A 24,932-nucleotide genomic window follows, 5' to 3' on the forward strand; every position below is an offset into this window, starting at 1 on the left:
ATAAAAAAATTCCCTTCTTCATATATTTTTTAAAAATAAGAAAAAGAAGAAGATGTTGAACACAATAAACAACCCAGTCACTTTGAAATCCTTGGGATGATGGTAAGTATATAGGTAGACTTAAAAGGGACTGGAATTGGTACCTATCACGACTTTCCTAGAGAATCCACAGACAAAATTGAAGAAATAAGACAATAAATGGGGGCATTCGGGCACCACCAAAAAAAAAGACTACAAATAATAAAACGAAAAAGTGCGAATCTTCGCTATAGCATACCAATCAGAATAACAGGAGTAAAGCAATAAAGGCCAAAAATTCACTACCCACTTCTTACGGGTGAGTGCCGCTTTTGTTGCTCCACTCGGTTATAATCATTATAACTTCGTTAGTAAGATATTATTGCACTTTCTTTCAATTTGGTTTTGAACCTGTTAGTAGAGTGCAGGTTTGATACGTAACTTGACTGGATGATGTTGCTGGATTTGATGAGCAGTTGGTTTGGTGGCTGTGCGTAAATTGGGAGTGGGGATTTCTCGTGCAACTACGCCTTCGTCTTGAATAATTCGAGGAAAAAAAATGAATAAAAAAAAAATAAAGGCATTTAGAGGGATCACGAGTTGCAATAGGGCCAGCTATCCGGCTATACACAGCTATACACCATAAGGCGAAGTGGAGCCATGGGAACTCAAGACACAAAAAAAAAAAAAAAAAAACTGGAAAATAAAAATTACCAGAGCTCATGGCTCCACTCGTTAAGAGATACTATGTTGATGAGATGGTCGTATTTTTAAGTAGATTCTTCCCTGTCTTTCGCGTTAATCTACAATTAAGCTTTCATCACATGAGAATAATAATGCTTCCGGTAAAAGCATTATTGGTTCGAAGGGCAAGGGGGTTACAACGATCGAATCCCATTTTTATCAAAATTGGCAGTTAAGTAAATTGACTTTGTCGCTCCATTGGCCCGGAAATGACGCACCAGATGGCGGTTCAGTGCACGGCTAGCAAAGAATGAAACGAAGAAATTCAACATAAACTCTTTCACAAAATAAGTGAAAAAGTTGGAAATCAAAGAATTCAAATCAACAAATACCGTACCGTTTCACAGATATTCATATTGCAGCAATCTTCGATGTTGATGACACGCTCAGCTGCTGGTCGGTAGTTCTTCCCCTTGATGACTCGCCTCTTGAAACGCGATCGTCCAGAGCTCAATCGCCATACGCGGAAACTCAGGATAATAACAGCGATTATTAGAATGACGCACATGACAGATGTGCTCATCAATGCTATGAAGATTTCGCTGTTCTCAGCCTCAGTAGCTGTTGAGAAAGATGACCTCCCGCAACTATTTCGAGACGTATCATCAGCGTCTGTTATTTCACAGCGGTCACCACTATAGTTCTCTGCACAACTGTATAAGACTTCCGTTAAAATTATTGCCAACGCAAAATTATTATTTTTTGTAATTACCTGCAACTCATTTCGTTGTTGACAAAAAAGCAATGTCCTTCATTGAGGCAATAGCCGATACACAATCCGGACTCCATTTCGGGAACTGGAATAACATGGAACTCTTGAGGCGTATTATTTAATTCAGAAGAAGAATCCATTGCCGGTGTTGATCGGTGTTCCGAATGATGAATTAGCTCTGTTGTAGCTGCTGAATGTTGGATATCGATCGAACAATGAACTGGTTGGCGCTGGAGTATGATGACAGCCATGGGTTTATATTGGAAACGACGTAGAGAAACGGGTCCATCGATAGATCCTTCTTTGGGCAGAGACCAGAGAGACTTCTGGTCCCAGTCTGTCCAGTATATGTCATGTTCTCCAACCTTGTCAATTTAAGAAGGAAAATAAAGAAATCTTATGTCAAACGCGAGTAAGAAAAAATAAATACCGAAAGACCGAAAATAAATTGCCCTCGCATTTCATGGCCTTTGCCTTCGTACAAGAGCTCTCTGTCCGATCCGTCAACTTTGCTTCTTTCAATTTGAAAAGTTCCATGACGAAGGTTGTTGGCCCAGTAAATCATTTGCTGACTAACATCCAATCCCAAACCGTGAGGCATAAAAAGTCCTTTTTGTACGATAACCTCGCGGTGACTACCATTGAGATAGGATCGTTCAATGGTAGGTCTATCTATATTCCAATTGGTCCAGTACAGCATTCTGAAACAGAATAGAATAATTTAAAAATGTTACATAACTACAAACATTTGATTAACAAAATACCTTGTACAAGGATCAGACATCAGTCCCCTTGGTTTATCTCCTCGGAGCAGATGGACTAGTTCAATCGTGTTGTTTTCGTAGACATGAAGGTCTTCACGTTCAACTACGAATCGGCGAATCGACTGTTTGGTACCGTCAGTCCATAACAGTGTTTTCTCCAGATTATCATAGGTCAAAGCTTCAACCGACTCGTTGGTTCCTCCTACGCATCACGTTCACAAACATTAGCATGTATGGACAGATATCAAATCGCAAAATAAAAACATTACTTTCTACGACATCATGGACAGAGCCTTGAGCCTTGATCCCATCGAATGTGACGCTAAACACGTGCCCTCGTCGATTACGCTTGTCCGAGAAGAAGAGTTTTTGTGAAGATGGATCGTAAGCCAGGGCGACCAGTACGGAAGCATTGTAGTTCTCCAATTTGAGTGGATTGCTTTGAGATCCATTGGTCAGGATTTCAATTTGATCGCCGACAGCAACAATTAAATCTGGAAATGGAAATAAGTGGTTAAGAGACGCTTTTCCGGAACGAGTTATCCGATTCTGCCTTGCGACCAATGGGCTGGCAATCCGATATGCTCTTATAAAGTCTACGTGCTACAAGTTCTAGATGGGAGCGATACCAAAGTCACAGCTACAGAATGAGTCTACGTGACCGAATCGATGAAATGATAACGGATGTTTTAGGTTTCTTTCCGACATTTTGCGAAAAACAGAACACGTTATTAAACTCAAGAATTGGTTTAAATCCGACCGATATCAAAAGGGTAAACTAGTGGTTGTTTAGTTTTGTCTTGCATCCAAATGTTTCCACTTCGGAAATTCGTGGAATAACTAGTTAATATCTTATGCACGAAATTTTCCATTTTACTATTATTAATAACTTCCTACAAATAGCAAGGTCGACTAATGACTGTGCTCAAGGAGAAAATAGCAAAATATCGACAAACATGAATACAGACAAAAATAAGTTTCAAGGACCAACTACCGGCAGACGATATTTAGTCAATATGAGAAGTAACACGTTTCCTAAGGTATTCCCCGGATATCACGTGAGAATTGCATTTTTATTACAAGAGAAAGCTCGTTGGGTTGTTTTTATTATGTTGTCAATGGATTTTTATTTTCTTTTAAGGCCTATGTGAGAGCAGAATTTTTTGTGTAGTCAGCTGTAGCAATAGTCATATTTCGATACCAGTGTCGTCTGCTACTATGGACTACGTGACTTGGCTCGGCATTTCCCATTTAATAATCGTATGGTAGGCAAAAATGAAAAATGTGTATATTTACCGTCGTAGGTTTTGGTTGCGGTAGCAAGTGCGAAGAACATCCACACTAATAAGGATCGTGAAATCATATCTCGATCCGTAGGCACAGAGGACAAATTTATAAAATACTCATTGATAAAAAGAAACGATCTTAGTTGAACAAATGATGAGTAATATTCTTTGTCTTCACCGGCCACCGAGACACCATGTACCGGGAAACCTGCCAAACCAACTAAATGTAGTCCGGCCGAAATTCTTGAGATCATGCGCGATGAAACCTTATTCCCTGATCTACTTTGTACTGCCGTGTCTCGTGGCTGGTGCAACACTAAACACTCTGGTGGCTAACAATGCAACTTCCGGCAATGCGCCATCTCGTTTGTTTTCTTGAAATCGTATCATACTTGTCGCCTGTCGGCATTTTCTGTGTTTACACTGGTTCGAGAAAGACAAAATCTTGTTCCTGTATTTTTCTCGTTCAATTTTGAATATTTTTAAAATTCACACAAAATGAAAGACTCCGAAATTTTGGAAGCGATGGAATCTAAAAATGCGATAAAGTTTAAAGAACAAATTTATCGACTCATTATCAGGTAGTGTAACATAGTTAAATTTGTACTCGAGTCATCGTACGCGTGGTTATATTGTCTTGACGTGTTTTTCTCTTTATGTAGCCAATTATTTTATGATGGTTTCCAATCGCTGGCTGTCAGTCTATCATCAGCAGTTCAGGCACATCCAACATGCCCCCCATCTGATCGACTCAATCATATTGTCTCGCTAGGACTTCAGCATGAACACAGTAACTCGATATTCAATGATAGGAAATACAATTTTATAACCATGTTTAATCTTTCACAGCATTGAAGAAACCATTAAATAAAGTGGAGATGCTTTTGGGTCCAGGACTGGATTTGGAATATGAAACTGATGTTCAAACCTCAGCTCCAGAACCAGCACTTTATGAAACTGCATATGTAACATCCCACAAAGCACAATGTAGATCTGGGGCCTTCAGCCCTGACGGTCAGTTAGTTGCCACTGGAAGTGTTGATGCATCCATCAAGGTGACACGAGCAGCACCTTTCTACAATTTCATTACCTATAATAACAAGTTCAATTGTAGATCCTTGATGTTGATCGAATGTTGGCTAAATCATCCCCAGATGGAGAAATGGCAACTGATCAGCAAGGCCATCCTGTTATCAGAACTTTATATGACCACGTAGAAGAAGTGACCTGTCTGGAATTCCATCCTCGTGACGCCATTCTCGCATCTGGATCTCGCGATTGCACTGTTAAATTATTTGACTTCAGTAAAGCAGCGGCAAAGAAAGCTTTCAAAACACTATCAGTAACAAAAAGCTTTTCTCGTGGCCCTTACAGTTCTTATTGAATTTTTATTTTATTTGTTTAATAGGATTCAGATCAAATTCGTTGCATGGCTTTCCATCCTACCGGAGACTATTTGGTTGTTGGTACAAATCAGCCCGTTGTACGTCTGTATGACACCAACACCGCTCAATGCTATGTCTGTTCATTTCCGTCTCAGTATCACACCAACGCTATTACCTCACTCAAGTACTTATTAATTGGAAGAAAGCATTTGTTAAACAAATTATAATGTGTTTATCATAGGTATTCTTTTGATGGCAAACTTTATGTATCCGGTTCTCGAGATGGTTCCATTAAACTCTGGGACGGAGTTTCTAACAAGTGTGTCGGTACCATTAGCCAAGCCCACGATGGTGCGGAAGTTGGATCTGTTACATTTTCTCGCAGTGGCAAAGTATTTACACTGTCGTTTCTTACCCATATTTATAACTGGTTTTAACTGTACGTGAATGTTTTTTTTTTTCTCTAATTAATCAGTATGTTCTTTCATCTGGCACGGATTCATCTGTTAAACTTTGGGAGCTCTCTTCACTACGCTGCATTATAGCCTACACTGGAGCTGGCACAATGGGTAAGATGATTATTACAAGTATGAGGCTTATATTCAATAATCAAACGTAATTATGGTTTATGAAGGCAAACAAGAGCACCGTGCTCAAGCTCTATTTAACCATTCGGAAGATTTTGTCATGTTCCCCGACGAAGCAACAACATCTTTGTGTTGTTGGGATGCTCGGACAGCTCAACGCAAACAGTTGCTGTCGCTTGGTAAAGAGGAAAACATTCAACGGATAAAATAGTTCATTTAATATCTTGTTAACATTTTTTAGGTCACAATGGTGCGGTCCGTTACATTATCCATGCGCCTAGTACGGCGGCTTTTCTCACCTGCTCAGACGATTACCGCGCCAGGTTTTGGTACCGTCGCAACCCACATTAGATTAAGCTGTCAAATTGTACATGAATAATTGAATAAATGAGAAAAGCTACACTTTCATCTGAATAAATAATTTTGTTTCTTGTTTGGATTGAAACCGTATAGTTTCTACAAATGACGTGATTTACGTCAGTGCATTTAGAGGCTATGTATAACAGGGTCATACTCTATTCTTTCGAGATTATCTAATTGGTTCCACCATACTTTAAGATGGCTGTTGAGAATAAGTTTGAACCACGGTGTAAAGGGGATGTTATTCTTTTCGAGGTAGCCTTGAAATTCTTGAAAGCCGGATAGGGAGACGAAAACAACGCGGCTCACTTCGTTCGGGTTGGGTTTTACGGGAACGTCTTTCCTCAAAAACAGGATATAATCCACTTCATGTTCACCCCATTTGGCATCAGAAGGTGCACCATAAATGATTCTGGTGAGAATTTTAAAATCAGACAGCTCAATACTGTCTGGACTGATGCCCAGTTCAATTTCAAGTCTTCTTCTAGCAGCTCTTCTGATCCCTACATGGTGAGCTTCTTCAGCTTCATCAGGTGTTGTATTATGTAACGGATGACTGCAACAGGAATTTGTATAATAACCTATTACAAATAACACATTTACTAGACTATAGTTACTTTGCTGTAGTCATACAATTACCAGGGAAAGTAATTTTGTGATTGGATCTCTGTTGCATTAGTAGCTCATTTTTGGTATTAAAGAGAAAAACACTGAAGGCCCGATGAAGAGGTGGGAGTTGACCATCTGGACCAAGTAAATGAGCTGCTTCCTTTGATAAATTCCCAACTGCTTTATCATTAGTGTCGACGGAAATGCATTGCTCCTGAAGTAGGAGAGCTTGAGTAGGATCCATAGCTAGATGTTGGTTCATTCTGACACTAGAAAATGATGACAGTTCGTTTAACATAGGCCAATTTGAAGCACGATTCAAAATACTAGAAGAAATTTTTCTGAGGACTTTTCCTGCCATTCGTTAAAATATCAACAAAAACGAATACCAAAGTGGCTAATAGAAAAAAAATAATCGGAAATGAGAACTAACAGAAAATCAAACTATCCCACGTGAGCGTAATGGTGAGACTGACTGAGTGAGACGTCTGCTTTACAGTAATCAACTAATCGGAATCGGGATCACGGATTCACGATGTAGGATAATAGTTACTCTTTTACAAACCCACTTTCCAATTACTTTTTTTAAAAGCATAAGCTATATATTTATCTACTTTTTCGCAAACGAGTTTTCTGTATAATTTTATGAAACCTGAAAAATGACACCAGTTGGAAAGTAATAGCTACTGAGTACTGATCCAGTGATATGTGTCACTTAGAGAATTCCATTCGTTCTCTTTAATTAAGTCTTATGACTATAGTGGCAGAAACAATTATTTTTCAAATAAACTTTTATTAAATAACCGGAGAATTTTCAATTACTTACGAGTAGTGGCAAGGTTCGTTCTTCGTTGTTAAATAAGTAAATTTCTCCATTTAGGCGCGACTTTATAAAGGCGCATTTCAAACAATCTAAAAAGTTTCTTTCATAACAATAAAAATATTGTTTGAAAGGTTTTTTTAAAGATGAGAAACTTTGTCTTGATGACAGGGATAAATTTCCATACCATCTGGTGGCGTGGCAGGGTTAGCAAGTTCGTTCTTTTTTAAGAAAATTAGGACGTAACGAATGAAAGGTAAACTTTCAGAGAAATGTATGTGTGTATAAGGCAGCCTAGTATTCGCTTGCTTTCTCAAATTCAAACCCCAGCAGGCGGGAACGTTGGTGACCCCATCTATAAATACATACAAAAACAACTTTGACTTACAGCACTCCTTATTTAATATCGGATATCAAGAAATATGTGACACAAACGCATATGGTCTTTAATGATCCGCGTCAACCTTTGACATTTGTGCTACCTGCAGATAAAAATCGACCGGGTTCAAAAAAACATTTATTTATGCTTTATCATCAAATTTTCATAAGAACACGGCCCAGTATCGCGATTGGCAAGTTCGACAGGAGCAAAAATTGAACTGCCACAGATACGAGCCAAACACAACTAAATTTCAGAATGATGGCTATGAAGAGCCCAAGGATGAGCTGGACAATGATAAACAATTAAGGATACGACTTTACATGTAACACTTTAATAAATTATGCTACTGTCGTTTTATGAATTGTCCTCCGAAGGAAGCCAAAAGGCCTAGAAAAAGCAAGCAGGAAAAGATAAATATGTATTATTCAAAATGAAATGTTTTCAAAAATCTGCTCTTACCATGTTGTTGCATCCAGAGGCAAGCATCATATACTTGGGATTGAACTGAATACACTGCACTGGGCCGTTGTGATCAGCATTAAAAACGCATATCTGATCAGGAAATAGAAGTTCAACATTTATTGAATTTTAACATCTTTCATTTTGTTTTGCTACCTTATGACCCGATTCAGCATGCCAAACGTGAACTCGGCCGTCCGTTGAACCGCTGAATACAAACTGGGAATCGGGACTGAATGACGCTTCGAGTGGAATTTTCTTATCGTTAAGATGACCCTGATAAAGTACAAAAATAAAATGAACACATGTTTTTTCTTAAATACTGAAAGGATTCATACCGTCAATGTGTGGGTTGGGTTGCCGTGGAAAGCATCTACTAGTCGAATGATGCTACTGTTGGTCGAAAGAAGGATTGTTTTGCCATCTGGACTGAATTTTAATCCAGTCCATTCGCAAGTTTTCTCTGTATTAAGCCGGAACGAAGCAAAGGGACCCTTAAAATGAAACAAACCATGAATATAGACAAAAATAGAAAACTTTAACTAGACTATAAATACCTTGTCAAATGATCTAAGGTCATAGAGTTTCACACTCTCTGAATTAACTCCAGCAGCAAAAATGAGTCCTTCTGGATCAAATGCTGCAACAGGTCTACTTGTTAAATGCATTAGCCCCTGACAGTTTGGGGACCGAAGATCCCATAATCTCAAAGTTTTGTCCAATGAGCCAGACAGAAACATGTCATCCACAGGAGACATTGACAATGCTACTACCCTGATCAACATATAAAGATCATTTAGATTCCTAAATCATTTTTTAGTATCACAGAACTTACTTTTTAGTGTGTCCAGGGAAATACCTAATGTACTTATTGTCATGTAACGATAAATATCTGATAGTGTCTGTTGAAAAATAAAATGTGTTTAAATGTTCATTGTGATTAATTTGATTGAACAAGACCTACCATCAACTTTTGTTGATGCATGGATAGCCGTATTTTTTGCATGAGTGAAGTGTACAAGGTCAACACCATACTTTTTGCTGTTTACTGTTCGTTTTTGTCTGCATGAAATTATAGTAAAACTGAAAACTGTTCATTGGTAATGATAAAAGTCTAATCACTTACGTTCCCTTTTCGCAGTCGTATATTACAATTTGATCATCTTCACTACTCGAAATAAGCGTATCTCCCGTAGGAGAAAAGTCAATGTTGTTGATCCGATCTGTGTTCTCCTTAAAAACTTTTGCGACCCTGAAACTTCGAACAACTGGCTCAGTCAGTTTCATCTCGCCTTTAATGTGCATTCAGTTCGATATGATAGACAGCAAATTATTCGCAAAGGAAAAGGAAAATAAGAAACGAATCACTATTTTGGCGGTGTCTTGTGGGTTTCTAGTGTTCCTAGTTATTGTTTACAGTGGCGCTAATGCACTGAAGTGTGCAAAATGCATGTTGCAATCTTGTTGAATAAGTAAGTTAAGTTGCGCTAAGATCATCTTGAAATGGATTTTGTATTTAAAAAATCGATTTTAATTGATGCAAAATTTTAATCTTGTCTTATTTGTGATTAAACAAGTAAGTGGCAAAGGCAACTGGCAACGGAGAAAGAACGAGTCGACCGCGTGCGAAAATCTCTCTGATTTTTCCAGCTCTAGTGCAACTTGAGTAACGGTTTCATTACTGTCGTCTGTACTCGAGGGACGCGCAAAGAACTCGGCACTCGCTTTTTTTTGCAGGCATTGCAGCTCATTTTAGTACCTATTCAATAGTGTAACAATGGCGGCTGACGCGTTCAGCGGTGTGATTGTCTCGTCCCTGTCAGACTCTGGTCAATCTAAGCCCAAATATGAAGAACCTGTTATTTTGAAATCTTGCTACGATCCGAATGGAATCAGCATCACCGTTCAATCAGGTAGTGTTAACGTCATTGTCAATGATGACAGTTCGAATCCAGACGACGGACATGTGTTCTGTTGTGGGACATGTTAATTAGTAGAGCTTAAATTCCCATTTATCTTAATACATCTATTGTGACACAGAAACTGGACGAGACCTATTTGAGTTTCCAGTCACAAGAACTTCAGAATACTCAAAAGTAGGCAAGAAAGGCTACCTGTTTGAATTTGACTATGAAACTATATTATTCACATTCAAAAATGACACAGGTCAGTTGCTTTCCTTTGTACCCTGCATTTCTGTTCATATTTTAAAAGTTTTCTTTACACAGATGCATCCAATTTTCACAAGTCATTGGGCAAGTTACAACTGGGCAAAGATTTGTCAGTATTCACAGAAAGAACAGAAGACTCTTCAGCCTCACAGTACTTTCAATTTTATGGATATTTATCTCAGCAGCAGAACATGATGCAGGACTACATACGAACAAGCACATACCAAAGAGCCATTCTATCCAATTTGGATGATTTTAGAGTAAGTCTCTTTGTTAAAAACTGTTTGAAACCTCATTAAGACAATTTCTCTTTAGGATAAAGTAGTTCTAGATGTTGGTGCAGGATCTGGCATTCTGTCATTTTTTGCTGTCCAATCGGGAGCTTCTAAAGTGTATGCTGTTGAAGCATCTACCATGGCTCAACATGCTGAGGTATTTCACAATTCATGCTCTCTAATTATTAACTGTCTAATAACTATTGCATTTTGTTTATGTAGTCCTTGGCAAAGTTCAATTCCCTTGAACAGATCCAAGTGGTGGCTGGCAAGATAGAAGAGATTGAATTACCAGAAAAAGTTGATATTATCATTTCTGAACCCATGGGCTACATGCTTTTCAATGAAAGAATGTTGGAAACTTTTCTTCACGCTAAGAAGTGGCTCAAGCCGGGTGGTAAGATTAGTCATGATTGCTTTCACTCGAATTCCAGTTACCAATTTTGTATCTAGGTAAAATGTTCCCCTCAAGAGGTGATCTGCACATAGCTCCCTTTAATGATGAAACCCTGTACATGGAACAATTTAATAAAGCCAACTTTTGGTAAAATCAATATTTTTCATGCGTTGCAAAATGATGTATATATAATCGGATCATTTTCATTTCCAGGTACCAGCAAAGCTTCCACGGAGTCGACTTGAGTTGCTTGAGAGCGGCCGCTATGAAGGAATACTTTCGCCAACCCATTGTTGATACATTTGATATTCGAATTTGCACCGCCAAGTCCGTCAGGCACGTTGTAGACTTTCACACTGCGTCAGAATCCGATCTTCACCGAATGGGTATGTATTACTTTCATTGGTTTGTTGTGGTAGGTGTCAAGTTGCTGAAAGTATTTTTTTCTTCTTCGTTCTTAGATATCCCGCTCGAATTTCATGCCCTACAGTCTGGCTTAGTTCACGGGTTAGCCTTCTGGTTTGACGTTGCGTTCTTTGGCTCATCGACTTCTGTCTGGTTATCCACTGCACCCACTGAACCGTTGACTCACTGGTACCAAGTGCGCTGTTTGCTTGAAACTCCAATTTTCGTCAAGCAGGGTCAGCTGCTCACCGGAACCGTCCTACTTTTGGCCAACAAAAGGTTTGTCTCGAAACCCTCACTGTTATTTGCAAACTTGAAACTCAATTAACCCTTTCCTTTAGGCAAAGTTACGATGTTACGATTGATTTGAGAGTGGAGGGATCTGGTCTGACCAGCAGCAACACCCTCGACCTTAAAAACCCATACTTCCGTTATGCTGGACAACCGGCGCAGCCACCTCCGGGTCACAGCAGTGCATCACCTAGTGAAACCTACTGGGCCCAGCTCGACGTTCAAGGTGCGCGGCAAGGTAAGTGTGACCCGTTTTCTCGTACGTCGACACTTCAATGATGAAACACCACTTGCATCTGCTAAACGGTTTTTTATCATGTTCTCAGCTGTCACCATGGTCAACGGCATGACGGTCAACGGCCTCGGAGAAGTGTCTGCGATGAGCGACGTGACGGGCGTCAACAACTCTAATTCGTCGCTGCTGGGTCTGGGTAAGCAGCTCACCCACTACTTGATTTTAGGTACGCAACTTTTGCCACGTCTTTCCCGCTATGGATCCCCATCTCCTACAGCCTCTCCTTTTTCTTTTCTTTCCTTTCCTCCAATTAAGGCCAGTTAAAAGTTGTTAAAAAGAGAAAAAGAGTTGGTAACTATTTGGTTTGACGTGTGGTTGCGAACGTGTCAAGTAACTTCCTCCTTTTTCTTTCTGTCTCCTTTCACTCGGATCTTCCCACTCGTCAGAAAATCAAGTCGGTGCGCGGGGAGGCAGACCTCAGGTAGCTAACACTTACCCAACGTCGCAAATTGGAGGCAACTCGTACACAACGGTACGTCATGCTAAATTTACGACCTCGTCCTGGACACAAAAGGCAATAACTTTTATTGCTTTGAAACCCATTTTAGACGCAGCAGCTCGTATTGGGGGCTACATCCCATTACCCGTTGAGCAATAGTTTAATGATCGGCGATTACGTCACGCCCGGCAGCGTGATCTTGCCCTCCGCCGCTCATTTGGCCAACATGGAAACCTTCCAGCCCTAGATAAACCGCGTTAAGAAGAATAATAACGAGTTAAAGAGAAAAAGAAACGTGACAACTCCGTTACCTGGGACAGCTCCGCTGGATGTGTCCGCAAGTACTTATCATCGTCTTTTTTTCGCATTCCGCGTCGTTTCAAAACATTTTTCACGCGAAACCCACAAAAAACACATTCGCATCATGTTTTTTTTTTTGTCTTATTTTGATTGGTAACTGTCGTCCCTACATTTCTCTTAATTCCTGTAGTATTTTGTTTTCCAATCATCCTTCGGTCCTTTGTTCCACACTATTTTCTCCGAGAAAGGAGAATGGGTCTTTTTCTTGGTTTTTATTTTATACCGCCGACTTGCGACTGTCTCCACCCGTTTGTTTGCTTTCACATTCAACAAAACCACATTATCCTCTTCAGCCACTCACAAGGAAGTCTGTTCATTTTCTTTGACGAATAAAATCAAAGGGTTGTGCAGCCTTTTCGAAAGCAATTTTATTTGTTCCCTCTCAATAGAAACGAAGCGGTATGTATGATACACTCTGCAGGAAAAGAAGGTAGAAAATTCAGACTGTAATCGGCATTAAAAAAAAAAAAAAATTCATTTTTCTTTGTGGAGGAAACCGCCCACCTCTACCGAGTACGATGTTCATATTTCGATTGTATAATAATCCATCTTTAAACAAAGGGAAATTGGGCGCGGACGGGTAAAGACCAGCACGAATCGATTCTTAGCTTTTCTTAAATATATACTTAAAAATTGAAATGGGATTTTGAAAACAAAAAACCAACAGGGTGAAACTATTTTAGAAATGTTTTAAGGTTTCCATTTACGGACACTGTCGGGGCCGTTAGTTCGCCATTCGTCTCGGCTGATTTTCGATTGCTCGTAGGTCGACGAGTTACTCAAAACACAAGCGCCCAGGTAGGCAGCGTGGTAGCGATACGGCGAAGCGTGGACCTGTGTCAATGAGTGGTTTACAATTTAAGTACAGTCCAACATAAAAATGAAATGGGCCCAATATTACTTTTGGAATGAGATGCGATGGAGTGATTCGATCTATTTCAGCCTCGAGCCGTTCGGGAAAGTTGGGCAGTAGGGTGACGCCACCGCTTAGAAAGATACTGCGCACCATTTCTTTACGAATGTCCACACTGCAATCCTGTTTCGGTTGAACAATTTAGAAATAGTTGGAAATCGTCTCTTAACTACATTTTGTTTCATTTTTTTTATTTTTATTTACTTGGATGGCCTTGTGAACGAGTTTTTGAATTCCGGGATTGTCCAAACCCCAAGCCTCGGGATGGAAAAGACCTTCGGTTACTTGGAAACGACCCAGTTCCAGTGAAATTTCACTAATCATTAACAAGAAAAGGAAGACAATGTTATCCAGAAATAGTTTACATACCAAGAAAACGTTTCTAAACTTACTCCCAGGGAAGTTGGCCGTTGCTGAAAGGTTTCAAATCGACGGAATCCCTGATGGAGGATGGATCACTCTTTGCTTTATTCAGTTCGGCGTTGTAGGAATTAGTGTCCGGCCCGGCCACGTAAGCCAGTTTCTCCAGCACGTGACGGATCAGGTAAGATTCAACGTCGGTGAAAAGGGAGCAGCGTTGCTGGACGAGGAAATGGCGCAAGTGATCGACCAATTGCTGGCCTCCGTACGGCACCTGCGAAGCGCTCGACTCCAACATGTAGCCGTCCATGATGGGCACGATGTCGATCCTCTCCCCGATGTCGACAACAATTCCCGACGTGGAATTGTACGACAACATGCTCAACACGGATTGGTGGGTCAGATTGACCGACTGAAGACCAAAATCGTCGAATAAAACGCGGACCAATTCCGCTTGAGTGGCGTGGTTCAGATGTTTCGGTACGCTCACCTGTAAAAACACAGTTTAAGTGGAATCGTTAAAAAATTTGACGACTTTCAAATGGATGCGGCTAGTCATTAACCTGAATTCCGTAAGAGGATGGCTCAATGTTCAGCTGTTTGAAAGCCATGCGGATGAGACCGGCCACTCCTTCCATATCGAGCATAAACTATTAACATAAATTAGAATTTAATGGCATCATTTGGTGGGTGGGATCTAAATTGTTTTTGTTCTAACACAAAACAAAAACATACCTTGGAGATTTTGGGTGAACGCAATGGATGGGCGAGTGTGCTATTGGCCCTCACATCGGGCAGAACGGCCTGAGCACCGAAAGCCACATAGTGACCGCTCGTCTTGTCGATGGCCGCCACCGACGGGAAGAACACCTGAGGTAGAGTGGCTACTCACGAACAAGGAAAAAGGAAACAAAAAATTAAAATCTTTTTTTCACTATTCCACCCGCACTCTCACCAAGTCGTGATTGATTGCGTGAACGCATTATAATTAGATTTAGCTAACAACAGCAACAAAAGAAAAGAAGAATTACCCTGAGTGGAGAGAATGCCAGCTCTAACGGACGATGAGCCCAAATCGAGAACGACAATGTCCTTGAATAGTTTCGGTTCCTTGGGGATGGCTTGCGGTCGGACGTAAGCGTGAAGCAGAGAGTTTCCCTTGTAGTTGACGTGAGTCAATAGCGCCTGGTACCAGCGTTCCGCTTCCGTTTTCGTACTTCCCCTGACAACCATGTAATGTCCTTTCTGTAAAAATTTGTCACAAATTTCATTTTTTTGGAGCGAGTTATTGAGCAATCCTTTCACGAGAAAAACAAGTTAACGGTCCTCTACGTACCCCGTCATCGATGCTGATCATGTTATTATCGATTTCAACTTGGCCGCCAACCAGCTGGAAAATGATATTGGGCTTTTCCGATTGACTGTTCTGCGCTCGGCGGAAAAATGGAATTATTAGTTCAACGATCCTATTTTTAGAAACAAACGAATAGTCCTGAACGTACTTGGTGACAATAAAGGTAACCATCCTTGGCTTGGAAGAATCTGCGCTTCCAAGCATTCCAGAATGTCGCCTTACGGCGTCCGGATGGCAATTTATCCAGAGCGCCTTCGATAGCCACGACACTCTGCTGATCGTCTGCGTTCATTTCATCCGACGCAGGTTCTTGGATTTTATACAAATCGTCCAGCAGGGATGTCTAATAAAATCAAAAATTTCATGTTTACCGTCTTAAAAAATGTAACGGATATTCTTCCCCACTCACCGGATTCCATAGGGCGGTCGAATGACGAGGTCGGTACATGTCGTAATCCTTTTCTTTGTCGTCAGAGTCAATTGAAATGATGGGCTGGATGAGGCTGATGACCGATGAGGAATGATCCTTTTTGGGGGCTGCATTTTCCGGAATAGTGGCGGACGAATGGTGACCGCTGGTCGAGCTGCCGGAACTACCCTGTCCCGAGCTGCTGGCCGAACTTGTGGTGCTGGTGATTTCGTCCAGGCTGCCGAGGCTGCTGCTCCGGCTGCGCTCCGCTTCCGTCGACGACGCGGAATCTTGCTGATGAAAGTTGCTGGTCGATTTCCACTTGCGGACGGATGCTGACGGATCCTTAACAGCCTCGCTCAGCTTGGCAGCATTCTTCCCAGGTTTCAATTTCACTTCACTTTGGATGAGGACATTTTTCGATTCAAACTGGTGGCGCAAAACTTTGACAGACGGCAGGAATTTCTTCATTCGGCGGATTGTGGAATTGTAATCCATGTTGTGGTCCTTGGATGACTGCACGCTCACCAACTCGCGTGCATTGGCCTACAGGTGGCAAAGAAAAATGAAATGGTGAAATACACGAACGTGAAACATTCAAAAATTCGTTTGGATGGAGGAAAAACAACGGGCAAACCAGACCGTGTTATTAACTCCGCTATTGCCACTGATTTACTGTTACCGCACAGTGTCATTAACATAAGTCGGGGAATAAAAAAAATAGACTTCCCATCTTACCGAAATGTACCTGTAGAGCCGAAATTCCATGGGATTTGTTTGCTTTTTTAAGAAAATGGCGGAGCAATTGTCAACCGAGTTGTTGCATCTTTCGAGCAGATAATTGAACTGAGCGCTTATTACTTTGTTCGTTTTTCAGACGGGTCAACCGTACAACAACTGGGTTGGTTTTCACTTTGAAAACAGTGTCAGGGTGGGAGACTTAATAATCTTCGAACCGGTTAAAGTTGACGTTGAAATCGAAAGAGACAGAGAAAAAAAAAACTAGCAAGGTAGACGAATTTTCAATTTCTCTTCATGCCGCCAACTATTTTGAATCACGAACGCCCCCATTTTTTTTTTTTTTTTTTAAACTCGACTTTGTCAATCATTCACAGAAAAAATATTTTCGCCGGTCTGTTTCACCCTAGTTAGTTCAGCTTTTACTTCTCAATGACATCTGGGATATTATTTTTCTTCTATTGAATTGAATTGGCCTCCGATTGTTTGGTTGTAACAAAAAAATTATTCAAATCCCTTTTCTTTCTTTCTTTCAATAATAAAAGCCACCCCCCGCCGATGCGAACCAATGCTCCGAGAAATTGGTCCGACGTCACTTTTTCCACGAGTTGTATAGTGTACCCAGGATAAATAAAAAGACAGAAGAAAAATAAAAATAAATGAGAACCTCTGGCGCATTTTAAATAATAATGAAAACGTGTGAATCCAATTGAAAAAGAATGGGAGAGAAAAATAAAAAGAACGCGGCGAACGCGACAAGGCGAGCGTGACTCACGGCGGAGTCTCCACACACAAGCGCGCGTACACCGGTTGGTCTATGGGAGGGGGGGGGGCTGGGGTTATTAACGTCAAATCTAATGGTGATTTGGTGTTGCAGTCTATACACGCACAAAACCAAAACCAACAAATGACAAGAGTTTGTTGACGGATGGAGGAAACCGAGGAGGAGGTGAATGACGGAGGATAGCGCAGAGTGTGGTGACAGATGGTGGCTGGGCCCTATCGTTATTTACACACTAGATCCACGCGGTAGCGGAACGAAATTAAATCCGAAATTGTGTTTTTCTTTTTACCTTTGAGGCTTTGTGACTGTTTCTCTGTCGCAGTGTCTCGCAATAAACTTCGATGCATCTGTCCTTTTGAATTCGTTCCTCCTGGGCGGCTGGATCCCCTTCTTTTACTAATCGACACGAGAAGAAATCGTTAAAAAATTTCAATTTCAAACAAAATAAGGAAGAGGAGGAAGAAGCAGCAGGAAGCTAATGGATTGGAGCGCCGAACATGACTGGCAAGAAACATTTCTTCGTGACAGGAATCGTTTTTCTAAAAAGTAGCAATTTTCTATTTATTTTTCTTTTCGGTTCATGGGAATGAAAATGGAAAACGTTCAATTCCGGGAAAGCACAAAAGTCAATAATAGAAAAAAGAAACAAGCCAAAGAGGAAAAGAAAAGAGGATATGCCCCAAGGCCGTCCAAGTGCCATGATTCCCATCCGGCGTTCTATACAGCACGTCATCGGCAACCAGCCGTATAGATAATACAAGGCTCGATTTTCAATAGCACAACCATGTATATATTTTTCTTTCCTCATTTTGTATCCTCCCCGGCTCCCCCCCCCCCCCCCAAAAAAAAAAGAAAATTCTCATCGTAAAATTAAAAAAAAAAAAAATCATGCGTACCTGGTAAAACGCTGTTTGTCGTTAGGAGGACAACCGTTTCATCGGTGACGGGTATCGGCGGCTGTTCGCGAGGTGTCTTGCTCTTGCCGCTCGACTTGTTTCGGCTCTTCTTCTTCCTCGGCTGGATCATCATGACATTCGAGTAGCAGTTCTCTTCGGGGCAGTCGACCACCCCCAGTGCTGCTTCTCCTTCTTCGTCCTGTTCCTCCTCGGTGATAACCCCCAATCCTGTTTGTGCGTTCCATCAATAAAAACAAGAAAATATCCGTTAGTCCCGAAAAAAAAAAAGTTATATTACATGTCTAGTCCCAGCCATTGCGTATTTTATAATATAAAACAGTTATTATGACTAATATCTAAGAAAAATCCCAAGGAACTCTGCTGGCTGATTGGGAGAGCTAAAAGATGCCGATAGGCTATAAAATGTATGAAACTCGCATGTATATTAGTTATACATAATACCTTTAGGGGAATCCAGTTCTGTACCGATGCCTTCGTCGGGCGATGATCCCGACCGCAGTTCAGTTAGTCCGTCGTCGATATCATGGTCTTTTGAGCACGAGGAATAACAAAAGAAGAAAGATTTTAGCATTTTAGAAATATGATTCAATGATGTGTCTAGTGTTGCGTGCGGTTTGCAGAAGAAATGCAAGAGGAATATGGCTCCAGGTGATTAGCTTATTCATAATCATGTTACAACGAACTTGTGTTATTCCTAAGCGCTTGCCAGAGTGTAACAGATGCTGTTTTGATGTACAACCGAGGAAAAAAAGGGAAGAAAAGAAGAACGAGTATATATATCTGACCGCTGAGTGTCTTGTCGCAGCCGACAGCAATAAAGAAATATTTTCTTCTTAGAAGAAGAAGAAGCAGTTCAGTTCAACGAACCGAAAAGTATATTACTGGCCAACGACCCGCCTCTTTTTTCTTCTTCTTCTTCTTCTTTTCGCTCTCAACCGCTTACTGCACCACTAACCGGGCAGAAACTTCTTCCAGTTTCCATCTGGATTTATTTTTTTTCCCGCCTTACGTCAGCCAAAACATCAACTCGTTGGTTTAAAAATCGTAAATGTTGATCCAATTTGTTGTTTTAAGGTTTTTTTTTTCTTTCTTTTTTCCTGATTCCATTTTTAAAAACTAAACTAGACTAGTTTTTTTTTTAATTTAAAATTATGTCCTACCGGGTGATTGATCGCCGTCCAGCGAATCGGCGTCGTAATGGTGAAGGTGCTTGCGGCTGGCGTTGAGCAGCAGACGTGCAGAGAGCGGAATCAAGCCTTTGGGGTAGTCGTAATCACTGTCCAGAGGCGGCAGATTGTTGTTGTTGTTGACGTGATTGAGGTTGTTGCCTCCAGCGGCGTTGGCGGCGCTGCTGCCGCCGTTGATTCGCGGCTGATCGTAGATATTGGTGGCGGAACGCGGAATGTCATACGTGCGGATGTTGAGGTATGTGTGATCCTCATCTTCCTCGTCGGCTTCATGCTGATTGCGCCCGTCGTGATCGTCGAACGTCAAATTCTGATAATGCGACTGGACCACCAGGGAAGCCTTCTTGCTCTTGCTCTTGCGAACGGGCTTGTCGTAACTGTAAAAAGAGATAACATTTAAAATCAAATCAAATTCTTTTCTTTGTTTGTGTTTGTTGTTTTTTTTTTTCACATGCCAATGACATTTGGAAGTTTCAAATTTCTTGACCGAAAAGAAAACAATAAACCACCACAAAAGTATATCGTCATATGATATTTAATTGGATCGTTCCGGCCAAATGAATTGATGATAGCTGGAATAGGTATCAAGGCTCATCGAGAACCACAATCGACGGAATAAAGCATCAGACCTTGAAATGTGGTTTCACTTTCACTCTGGGAGAAGTAAAAATGAACTCAACTAGAGGATAACACAATAGCGTGGCATTTGAGATTGCAGCAGGTAAAAACCCAACAAGTTTTTGTTTTGATTATTTCCCTGATTTTCAAACTAATGTCTCATCAAACAGCTGTTGCAATAATTACTCTAGAAAAATTAGTTTGGAATAGAAAGTAGCAATGCAAATTTAGTTTTGAAACAACTTAACAAACGAAATCAAATAAATTGGTGAACGTAGTTGTGAGATATCTAAAGAAAATGTTGCATACATATTAGGCATCTCAAAGTTTTACTCTTCTACGTTAGCCTGCCTTTGACAAGAGAGAAAGCTATGTCTGTCAGTTCTTTTGAAGTAAAAAGAGAAGCTATTTTCAAAATGCAAACTCTGGTTTATGTCATTGATACCAACTTATCTGAAATAGTAAAGTAACAGTTGTAAAGAGCACAAAGTAGTTTCTTCTAAATTGTGTCTATAATAACGATTACTTACTTCGAAGCTCTTAATTTTACTCAATCAGCAGGCAACACACCCATTAACTGTCTCGAAAAAGAAAATGGAAAAACGATTCACGTGTCGATCGCTAAATTGTAGTCTGCAATCTGTGACTGCGATTTTACATTTTGCCAGATTGCGAAAATGAGTCTGACTCAAAAACATTTAATTTAATCATCGAGTTTTTTTAACGAATTCGTCATAAAAACTAGATAAAACTAAATAAACCGAATAATAAAATAAAACTAGATATGGTCAGAACGAAATGTGTAACGCTAATAGAAAGTTAATTTACGCACATGTCATCCATGTTTTGGTAAACTGCCCGGCTGTCGGACGACAGGACCACATTCTGGTAGGTGTTATCGCCAACGGGTTCTCCGCGGGGCTTGACGACGTCATAGAGATGATCTTCTTCATTGACAACTTGAAGCGATTCGGTGATATTCCGCGGTTGGTCGTAGAGGTAAGCCTCCGGCTGCTGCTTATCAGCGGAGGCGCTGGATGAGGATGATCGACGACTTTTGCTTCCGGCGGGCCTCTTTTTCCTGCTCTTGGGCGGACCGCTGGATTCCGTGCTGACCACCATTTTCGTGATTCGCTTCTGCTCCTCTCGTCGTCTAAAAGTCTAATGCCAATAATCTGGACGGAATGAAAAACCAAAAAACCAAAAATAACGCACTCCGTCCCTCGTGGATTACAATTTCGGTTTTCGGGAGAAAAAATTCACGAAAAACTTTTACACACACACAGACATAAACCAACGGTAAACCCGAGAGCGAGTGGAATGATCTGTCTGCTGCGGGATAATTTTCCGGATGAGCGCCCGCGGAAATAACCACGGTCTCTCTCTCTCCTTCTCTACAGGAGCTATAAGGGCACCTCGTACATTTCTTTTTATTTCTGTTTCATTTTCTTCTTACGTACGTACATCCCCCCGTCCGCCTCCGAAACGAAAAAGAAACACTGCGGTTCGAGTTCCGTTAGATTTTTGCGCTGCTGCGCTTCTGCCATTCCACGCGCATCTTTTTATTTTATTTTATTTTCTTTCATCTCTCACAGGAGTTCAGCCGAACGAAATGAAACGACATAAAAAAAAAAAGAAATGGATGAAAATCTAAAAGGAAGGAGGAAAACGGTCGTAAAGATTGGCCCCCCGAACGCATTAAACCTCGGCTTTTGTGTGGTAAATGTGCGAAAAATCTGCAGTTGGCTTCCAGCAGCTCACGCGTACGCACTATTACCCGCTGCTGCTGCTGCTGCTGCTGCTGTGTGTGTGGCCGGCAGCAGTGTAGAAGCTCTATACTGTAGTTCCCACAGCCGCCTCCCAGCTTTTCATTATTGGCAGGAAACGTTGTAAAATGCAAATTGTTTCCGCCCTTCCATCGGGATTTATTGCACCTTTGCAACAAACAAAATCGCACCGTAAATCTTGTTTGTTTGTTTTTTTAAATGAAGAAAATAACGTTTGCTAAATCACGCGGGATATTTGAATTACGTTAATGAATTCATTCAGTGACTTTGTAAAAGGGGGAAATTAGGACAGCTGCGGCGTGGCTGGAATGAATACGATATCAATTTTCGTTTAAAAATGTCAATGTCATTTCGGAAAAAAGAAAAGAAAGTTATTACGTCATTCCACATATAACTGTTAATTTCAATTCATTTGAATGCTACATCAATTCATATTTCGACGACCAAAATTCGGTGGAACTGATTCCAACCGGAAACAGCTTTCAGACGGAACGGCATCAGTCAGCTAGTCAAGAGTCATAATTATATCTGCGACTTGCACCGGGGGTTAGACATTATTCTTCTACCTGTCTTGTTCCTTTTTTCTCACCCTATACAGCTGGATTGTCTCAAATGTATGGACACCGATGTCTCCATTTCTTTTTCTGCCATTCCCCGTTTTCCCCAGCAACCGCACCTGGAAACATCACATTTGCCTGCTATACCCCCCGACTGAAATAATGAAAGACTTCCGGTTGTTTCCACCCTCTAACCACTCTCTTTGTCTCTCTGACAGTTGCCTCTCTTACCCGTTTCCTCGACATCCCCTACACAGCACATTCGAATCAACTTTTAAAATTAATACAATTAAAAATGATTTACCTGTTTTCGGATTAATTTCGTCCAATTCTTCCTTTCTCCTTATCAAAGGCAATTGTCGATAAGAAATTCACTTGGGATATTTTTCAGCTGAGAAAACACAATTGGCACATACGATCCTCGTCGATTGAGTTTTTTGATTCGTTATAATCAAAGGATATTTTTTAAAAAGGATATGCGCTCGCTTAAAGTTCCAGGTGCGTCGTGTCGGGCTCGAAGCCGGAGGTGAACTGAGCGTGGAACCGCTTTGAACACAACACGGTGAAGCGCAGCAGCTGAGCTTGGAATTTTGTTGTCCTTTTTTTTTTCATCGTGTGTTGTTTCTCGCTGGAGTGGGTGGGCCCCAACTGTGGCAGGTGCAAGTCACGTGACTGTTTTTTTTTTTCGGGAGAACCAACAGCCGAGAGCAGCCCAGGTATAGGTAAAATCCTACATGATGATGATAGCAGCAGCTATACTATCTGGAAAAAAATAAAATAAAATAAAAAAAAAGAACGTCAGCTGTTGGCTGCTGGCTCTCTGCCCGCGTCTTAAATATTCTTTTCTCTCGGCAGCCATTGTTCTCGTCGTTTGTCTTGTATGTACATCTTTTGAGGGGGAAAAAAACTGACGTCCAACCAACCTGCATGTAGTAGTACTCATCTTCTGAGTGGATTTGACTGGTTTAAGGATAGACGAACACGCACGGACAATCACATCAAAATCGGGGAAAAAAAAGAAGCCCCTTTTTATTTCGCTCAGGTTGACTGGCCTCCTACCCACTTCAGATACACACAGTCACACACAGTCACACACAGTCACACAACACAACGCTTGTGTAATAAATATATTGTTGTTGCTGTTGTTGTCATTATTGTTGCCGGGGATGTTTCATTGTTCGTGTCGCTTCCAAATCACATCACTCGGGGGGCTGAAATGTTGAGAATCCCGGCTGGATTTTAGTTGTTGTTCCGCTATAATTGACTGTGATGGTGGCCGTGGTGATTATTGTATTATAAGGTTCAGATCATGAGACTTTTTTGTCTCTTTCCTGCTTTTGTGTTTCTTAATGAAATCTTTGTATAATATCATTTCCCCTAGCGCACAGCAATCAACGGTACACCGACTCGGAATATTTAAAGTCAAAAGGCCCCCATCAACCAACCATTACCCTTTTTGTCATAAAGATGAAATTTTTTTAAATAGCAAAATAATAATCATCTAAAGTGCAATTCGTTTTTTAACCCCGGATGTGTGTACTCCTCCGGAGGGGAAGTTGCTTATCGCACTCGTAAATTTCTTCCAAAAATTTAATGAGAACAAAAAAACAAGGTTGCCATTACAGACGTGCAAGATAGTCATCATTAAATGACGAGTTACGAGATGAGGGGCGTCTACGAACGCGTAGCACGAAAACAGATTCTCTCTAAAACAATCTTTTAGTTTTTGGCCGCCAAAAAATCTGAAACACTTTTTCTGCAGGGAGGAAAGAAATAATAATAATAATAATTCTGGCCGGCGGTGGTGGTTGGGTTTTTTAGTGAGCGTCTGGAAAAGATTTCGTCCGACGTCAGCCAAACCAATTTCCGCAAACACTTTTTTAAAAAAAAGTTAGTTCTTCTCTTACCCATTCTCTAATAAGCAAAGAACGGTGGAGAGAGAGTGTTGCGTACGATGGCCACAATATATTAAGGAAAAGACAGAGTGTGTGCCAGACATTTCCCAAGGGACTATAATCAAAGATGACGCAATGACGCTTAAAAAAAAAACTGAACGGCGAAGAAAACTGTATAATAACCGAGCATGGGTGGGGGAAAAAGACAAAAAAATTACGGACACAAAACAATCAAACTGAGCAAATGGTCGTTACATTGTTTTTCTTTCAACGGAACTATTCGGAACTATTATATTACGCGACGCCGTGAAACCATTTTTTTTATTATAATTCGTCGCTAAGATGTTTCTTCTTCTGGGGTTCGGTGTGTGTGTGTGTGTGTGTGTGTGTGCTGGAAGGATTCTCCCAGGTTTGACCGGTTCTGCATCTAGACGTGTGAGAGAAAATCTGTCGAGTGATGAAAAACCCCGAGCCGTGAATTCCCCCCCAACCATTTTCCCGTCGTTGTCTGATGATGTTTCCCGTCTCATATGATTTAATTTGATGTCTATTTGATGGCCCCCGACCGCGTAAAACGGTTACTGGCTGTTGTATATCTTCCAGAACGAAGAGAATTGACATTTTTCGAATCAATGTCATCTCTCACAAAAGAGC

At 40.9% G+C, this 24,932-nt stretch overlaps 6 protein-coding genes across 14 annotated transcripts; 2 read left to right on the forward strand and 4 right to left on the reverse strand.

Moving 5' to 3' along the window:
• Positions 1 to 9: 9 nt before the first annotated feature.
• Positions 10 to 3,839, reverse strand: LOC124312993 (protein cueball-like). Of its 2 annotated transcripts, none has more exons than XM_046777631.1 (7): positions 3,535 to 3,839; positions 2,508 to 2,732; positions 2,239 to 2,440; positions 1,905 to 2,175; positions 1,475 to 1,839; positions 1,100 to 1,415; positions 10 to 554 (listed from the first exon to the last, which is right to left on the reverse strand). In XM_046777631.1, the coding sequence occupies exons 1-7, from the start codon at positions 3,776 to 3,778 to the stop codon at positions 543 to 545; spliced, it is 1,635 nt and encodes a 544-aa protein (XP_046633587.1). In that variant the 5' UTR covers positions 3,779 to 3,839; the 3' UTR covers positions 10 to 542. The 2 variants fall into 2 exon arrangements, with proteins under 2 accessions (XP_046633587.1, XP_046633586.1); XM_046777630.1 differs by having other exon boundaries at positions 10 to 1,002; positions 3,535 to 3,838.
• A 74-nt stretch (positions 3,840 to 3,913) lies between these two features.
• Positions 3,914 to 5,914, forward strand: LOC124313108 (cleavage stimulation factor subunit 1-like). The gene is made up of 9 exons (XM_046777842.1): positions 3,914 to 4,105; positions 4,187 to 4,314; positions 4,374 to 4,579; positions 4,639 to 4,866; positions 4,933 to 5,093; positions 5,151 to 5,301; positions 5,385 to 5,478; positions 5,544 to 5,675; positions 5,738 to 5,914. Exons 1-9 carry the CDS (start codon positions 4,023 to 4,025, stop codon positions 5,845 to 5,847), a joined length of 1,293 nt encoding a protein of 430 aa, XP_046633798.1. The 5' UTR covers positions 3,914 to 4,022; the 3' UTR covers positions 5,848 to 5,914.
• On the reverse strand, positions 5,900 to 7,400 carry LOC124313298 (isopentenyl-diphosphate Delta-isomerase 1-like). 3 transcript variants are annotated; one of them, XM_046778154.1, is made up of 3 exons: positions 7,292 to 7,400; positions 6,496 to 6,734; positions 5,900 to 6,437 (listed from the first exon to the last, which is right to left on the reverse strand). In XM_046778154.1, the coding sequence occupies exons 1-3, from the start codon at positions 7,339 to 7,341 to the stop codon at positions 5,983 to 5,985; spliced, it is 744 nt and encodes a 247-aa protein (XP_046634110.1). In that variant the 5' UTR covers positions 7,342 to 7,400; the 3' UTR covers positions 5,900 to 5,982. The 3 variants fall into 3 exon arrangements, with proteins under 3 accessions (XP_046634110.1, XP_046634111.1, XP_046634109.1); XM_046778155.1 differs by lacking the exon at positions 7,292 to 7,400 and adding an exon at positions 6,899 to 6,993; XM_046778153.1 differs by lacking the exon at positions 7,292 to 7,400 and having other exon boundaries at positions 6,496 to 6,982.
• A 389-nt stretch (positions 7,401 to 7,789) lies between these two features.
• On the reverse strand, positions 7,790 to 9,569 carry LOC124313222 (WD repeat-containing protein 82-like). The gene is made up of 8 exons (XM_046778030.1): positions 9,253 to 9,569; positions 9,091 to 9,188; positions 8,962 to 9,028; positions 8,684 to 8,900; positions 8,465 to 8,620; positions 8,283 to 8,402; positions 8,127 to 8,219; positions 7,790 to 8,054 (listed from the first exon to the last, which is right to left on the reverse strand). The coding sequence occupies exons 1-8, from the start codon at positions 9,429 to 9,431 to the stop codon at positions 8,022 to 8,024; spliced, it is 963 nt and encodes a 320-aa protein (XP_046633986.1). The 5' UTR covers positions 9,432 to 9,569; the 3' UTR covers positions 7,790 to 8,021.
• A 216-nt stretch (positions 9,570 to 9,785) lies between these two features.
• Positions 9,786 to 13,125, forward strand: LOC124312962 (histone-arginine methyltransferase CARMER-like). 6 transcript variants are annotated; one of them, XM_046777574.1, is made up of 12 exons: positions 9,786 to 10,039; positions 10,167 to 10,292; positions 10,355 to 10,557; positions 10,613 to 10,729; positions 10,795 to 10,969; positions 11,026 to 11,116; positions 11,183 to 11,355; positions 11,431 to 11,653; positions 11,716 to 11,924; positions 11,992 to 12,126; positions 12,347 to 12,432; positions 12,509 to 13,125. In XM_046777574.1, exons 1-12 carry the CDS (start codon positions 9,904 to 9,906, stop codon positions 12,644 to 12,646), a joined length of 1,812 nt encoding a protein of 603 aa, XP_046633530.1. In that variant the 5' UTR covers positions 9,786 to 9,903; the 3' UTR covers positions 12,647 to 13,125. The 6 variants fall into 6 exon arrangements, with proteins under 6 accessions (XP_046633530.1, XP_046633533.1, XP_046633532.1 ...); XM_046777577.1 differs by having other exon boundaries at positions 11,716 to 11,891; XM_046777576.1 differs by having other exon boundaries at positions 9,787 to 10,039; positions 11,992 to 12,096.
• Positions 12,905 to 22,905, reverse strand: LOC124312829. Its single transcript, XM_046777319.1, has 16 exons — positions 22,688 to 22,905; positions 20,872 to 21,214; positions 19,395 to 19,798; positions 18,676 to 18,762; positions 18,214 to 18,441; positions 17,607 to 17,713; positions 15,796 to 16,341; positions 15,535 to 15,729; positions 15,369 to 15,458; positions 15,064 to 15,277; positions 14,768 to 14,916; positions 14,596 to 14,682; positions 14,065 to 14,522; positions 13,877 to 13,988; positions 13,661 to 13,795; positions 12,905 to 13,593 (listed from the first exon to the last, which is right to left on the reverse strand). Exons 2-16 carry the CDS (start codon positions 21,159 to 21,161, stop codon positions 13,450 to 13,452), a joined length of 3,246 nt encoding a protein of 1,081 aa, XP_046633275.1. The 5' UTR covers positions 21,162 to 21,214; positions 22,688 to 22,905; the 3' UTR covers positions 12,905 to 13,449.
• Positions 22,906 to 24,932: the final 2,027 nt, after the last annotated feature.

Source organism: Daphnia pulicaria, chromosome 9 (assembly GCF_021234035.1).
Source record: "Daphnia pulicaria isolate SC F1-1A chromosome 9, SC_F0-13Bv2, whole genome shotgun sequence".
NCBI classification, from domain to species: Eukaryota; Metazoa; Arthropoda; class Branchiopoda; order Diplostraca; family Daphniidae; genus Daphnia; species Daphnia pulicaria.

Excerpts from the sequence above, each read along its gene's own strand:
- LOC124312993 (XM_046777630.1), bottom strand. The coding sequence starts at position 3,778 with ATGATCTCAAGAATTTCGGCCGGACTACATTTAGTTGGTTTGGCAGGT. Across the intron at positions 1,416-1,474 it reads AACAACGAAATGAGTTGCAG|TTGTGCAGAGAACTATAGTG; the intron begins GTAATTACAAAA and ends AGTCTTATACAG. Across the intron at positions 1,003-1,099 it reads ATATGAATATCTGTGAAACG|CCGTGCACTGAACCGCCATC; the intron begins GTACGGTATTTG and ends ATTCTTTGCTAG.
- LOC124313108 (XM_046777842.1), top strand. The coding sequence starts at position 4,023 with ATGAAAGACTCCGAAATTTTGGAAGCGATGGAATCTAAAAATGCGATA. Across the intron at positions 4,580-4,638 it reads GTGTTGATGCATCCATCAAG|ATCCTTGATGTTGATCGAAT; the intron begins GTGACACGAGCA and ends GTTCAATTGTAG. Across the intron at positions 5,094-5,150 it reads AACGCTATTACCTCACTCAA|GTATTCTTTTGATGGCAAAC; the intron begins GTACTTATTAAT and ends TGTTTATCATAG.
- LOC124313298 (XM_046778153.1), bottom strand. The coding sequence starts at position 6,826 with ATGGCAGGAAAAGTCCTCAGAAAAATTTCTTCTAGTATTTTGAATCGT. Across the intron at positions 6,438-6,495 it reads TCACAAAATTACTTTCCCTG|GTTATTATACAAATTCCTGT; the intron begins GTAATTGTATGA and ends TATTTGTAATAG.
- LOC124313222 (XM_046778030.1), bottom strand. The coding sequence starts at position 9,431 with ATGCACATTAAAGGCGAGATGAAACTGACTGAGCCAGTTGTTCGAAGT. Across the intron at positions 8,621-8,683 it reads ACCTTAGATCATTTGACAAG|GGTCCCTTTGCTTCGTTCCG; the intron begins GTATTTATAGTC and ends TTTCATTTTAAG. Across the intron at positions 8,220-8,282 it reads ATGCTGAATCGGGTCATAAG|ATATGCGTTTTTAATGCTGA; the intron begins GTAGCAAAACAA and ends TTTCCTGATCAG.
- LOC124312962 (XM_046777574.1), top strand. The coding sequence starts at position 9,904 with ATGGCGGCTGACGCGTTCAGCGGTGTGATTGTCTCGTCCCTGTCAGAC. Across the intron at positions 10,970-11,025 it reads GAAGTGGCTCAAGCCGGGTG|GTAAAATGTTCCCCTCAAGA; the intron begins GTAAGATTAGTC and ends TTTTGTATCTAG. Across the intron at positions 12,433-12,508 it reads GAGGCAACTCGTACACAACG|ACGCAGCAGCTCGTATTGGG; the intron begins GTACGTCATGCT and ends AACCCATTTTAG.
- LOC124312829 (XM_046777319.1), bottom strand. The coding sequence starts at position 21,161 with ATGGTGGTCAGCACGGAATCCAGCGGTCCGCCCAAGAGCAGGAAAAAG. Across the intron at positions 18,442-18,675 it reads AGAACTGGATTCCCCTAAAG|GATTGGGGGTTATCACCGAG; the intron begins GTATTATGTATA and ends ACGCACAAACAG. Across the intron at positions 14,683-14,767 it reads GTTCACCCAAAATCTCCAAG|TTTATGCTCGATATGGAAGG; the intron begins GTATGTTTTTGT and ends TTATGTTAATAG.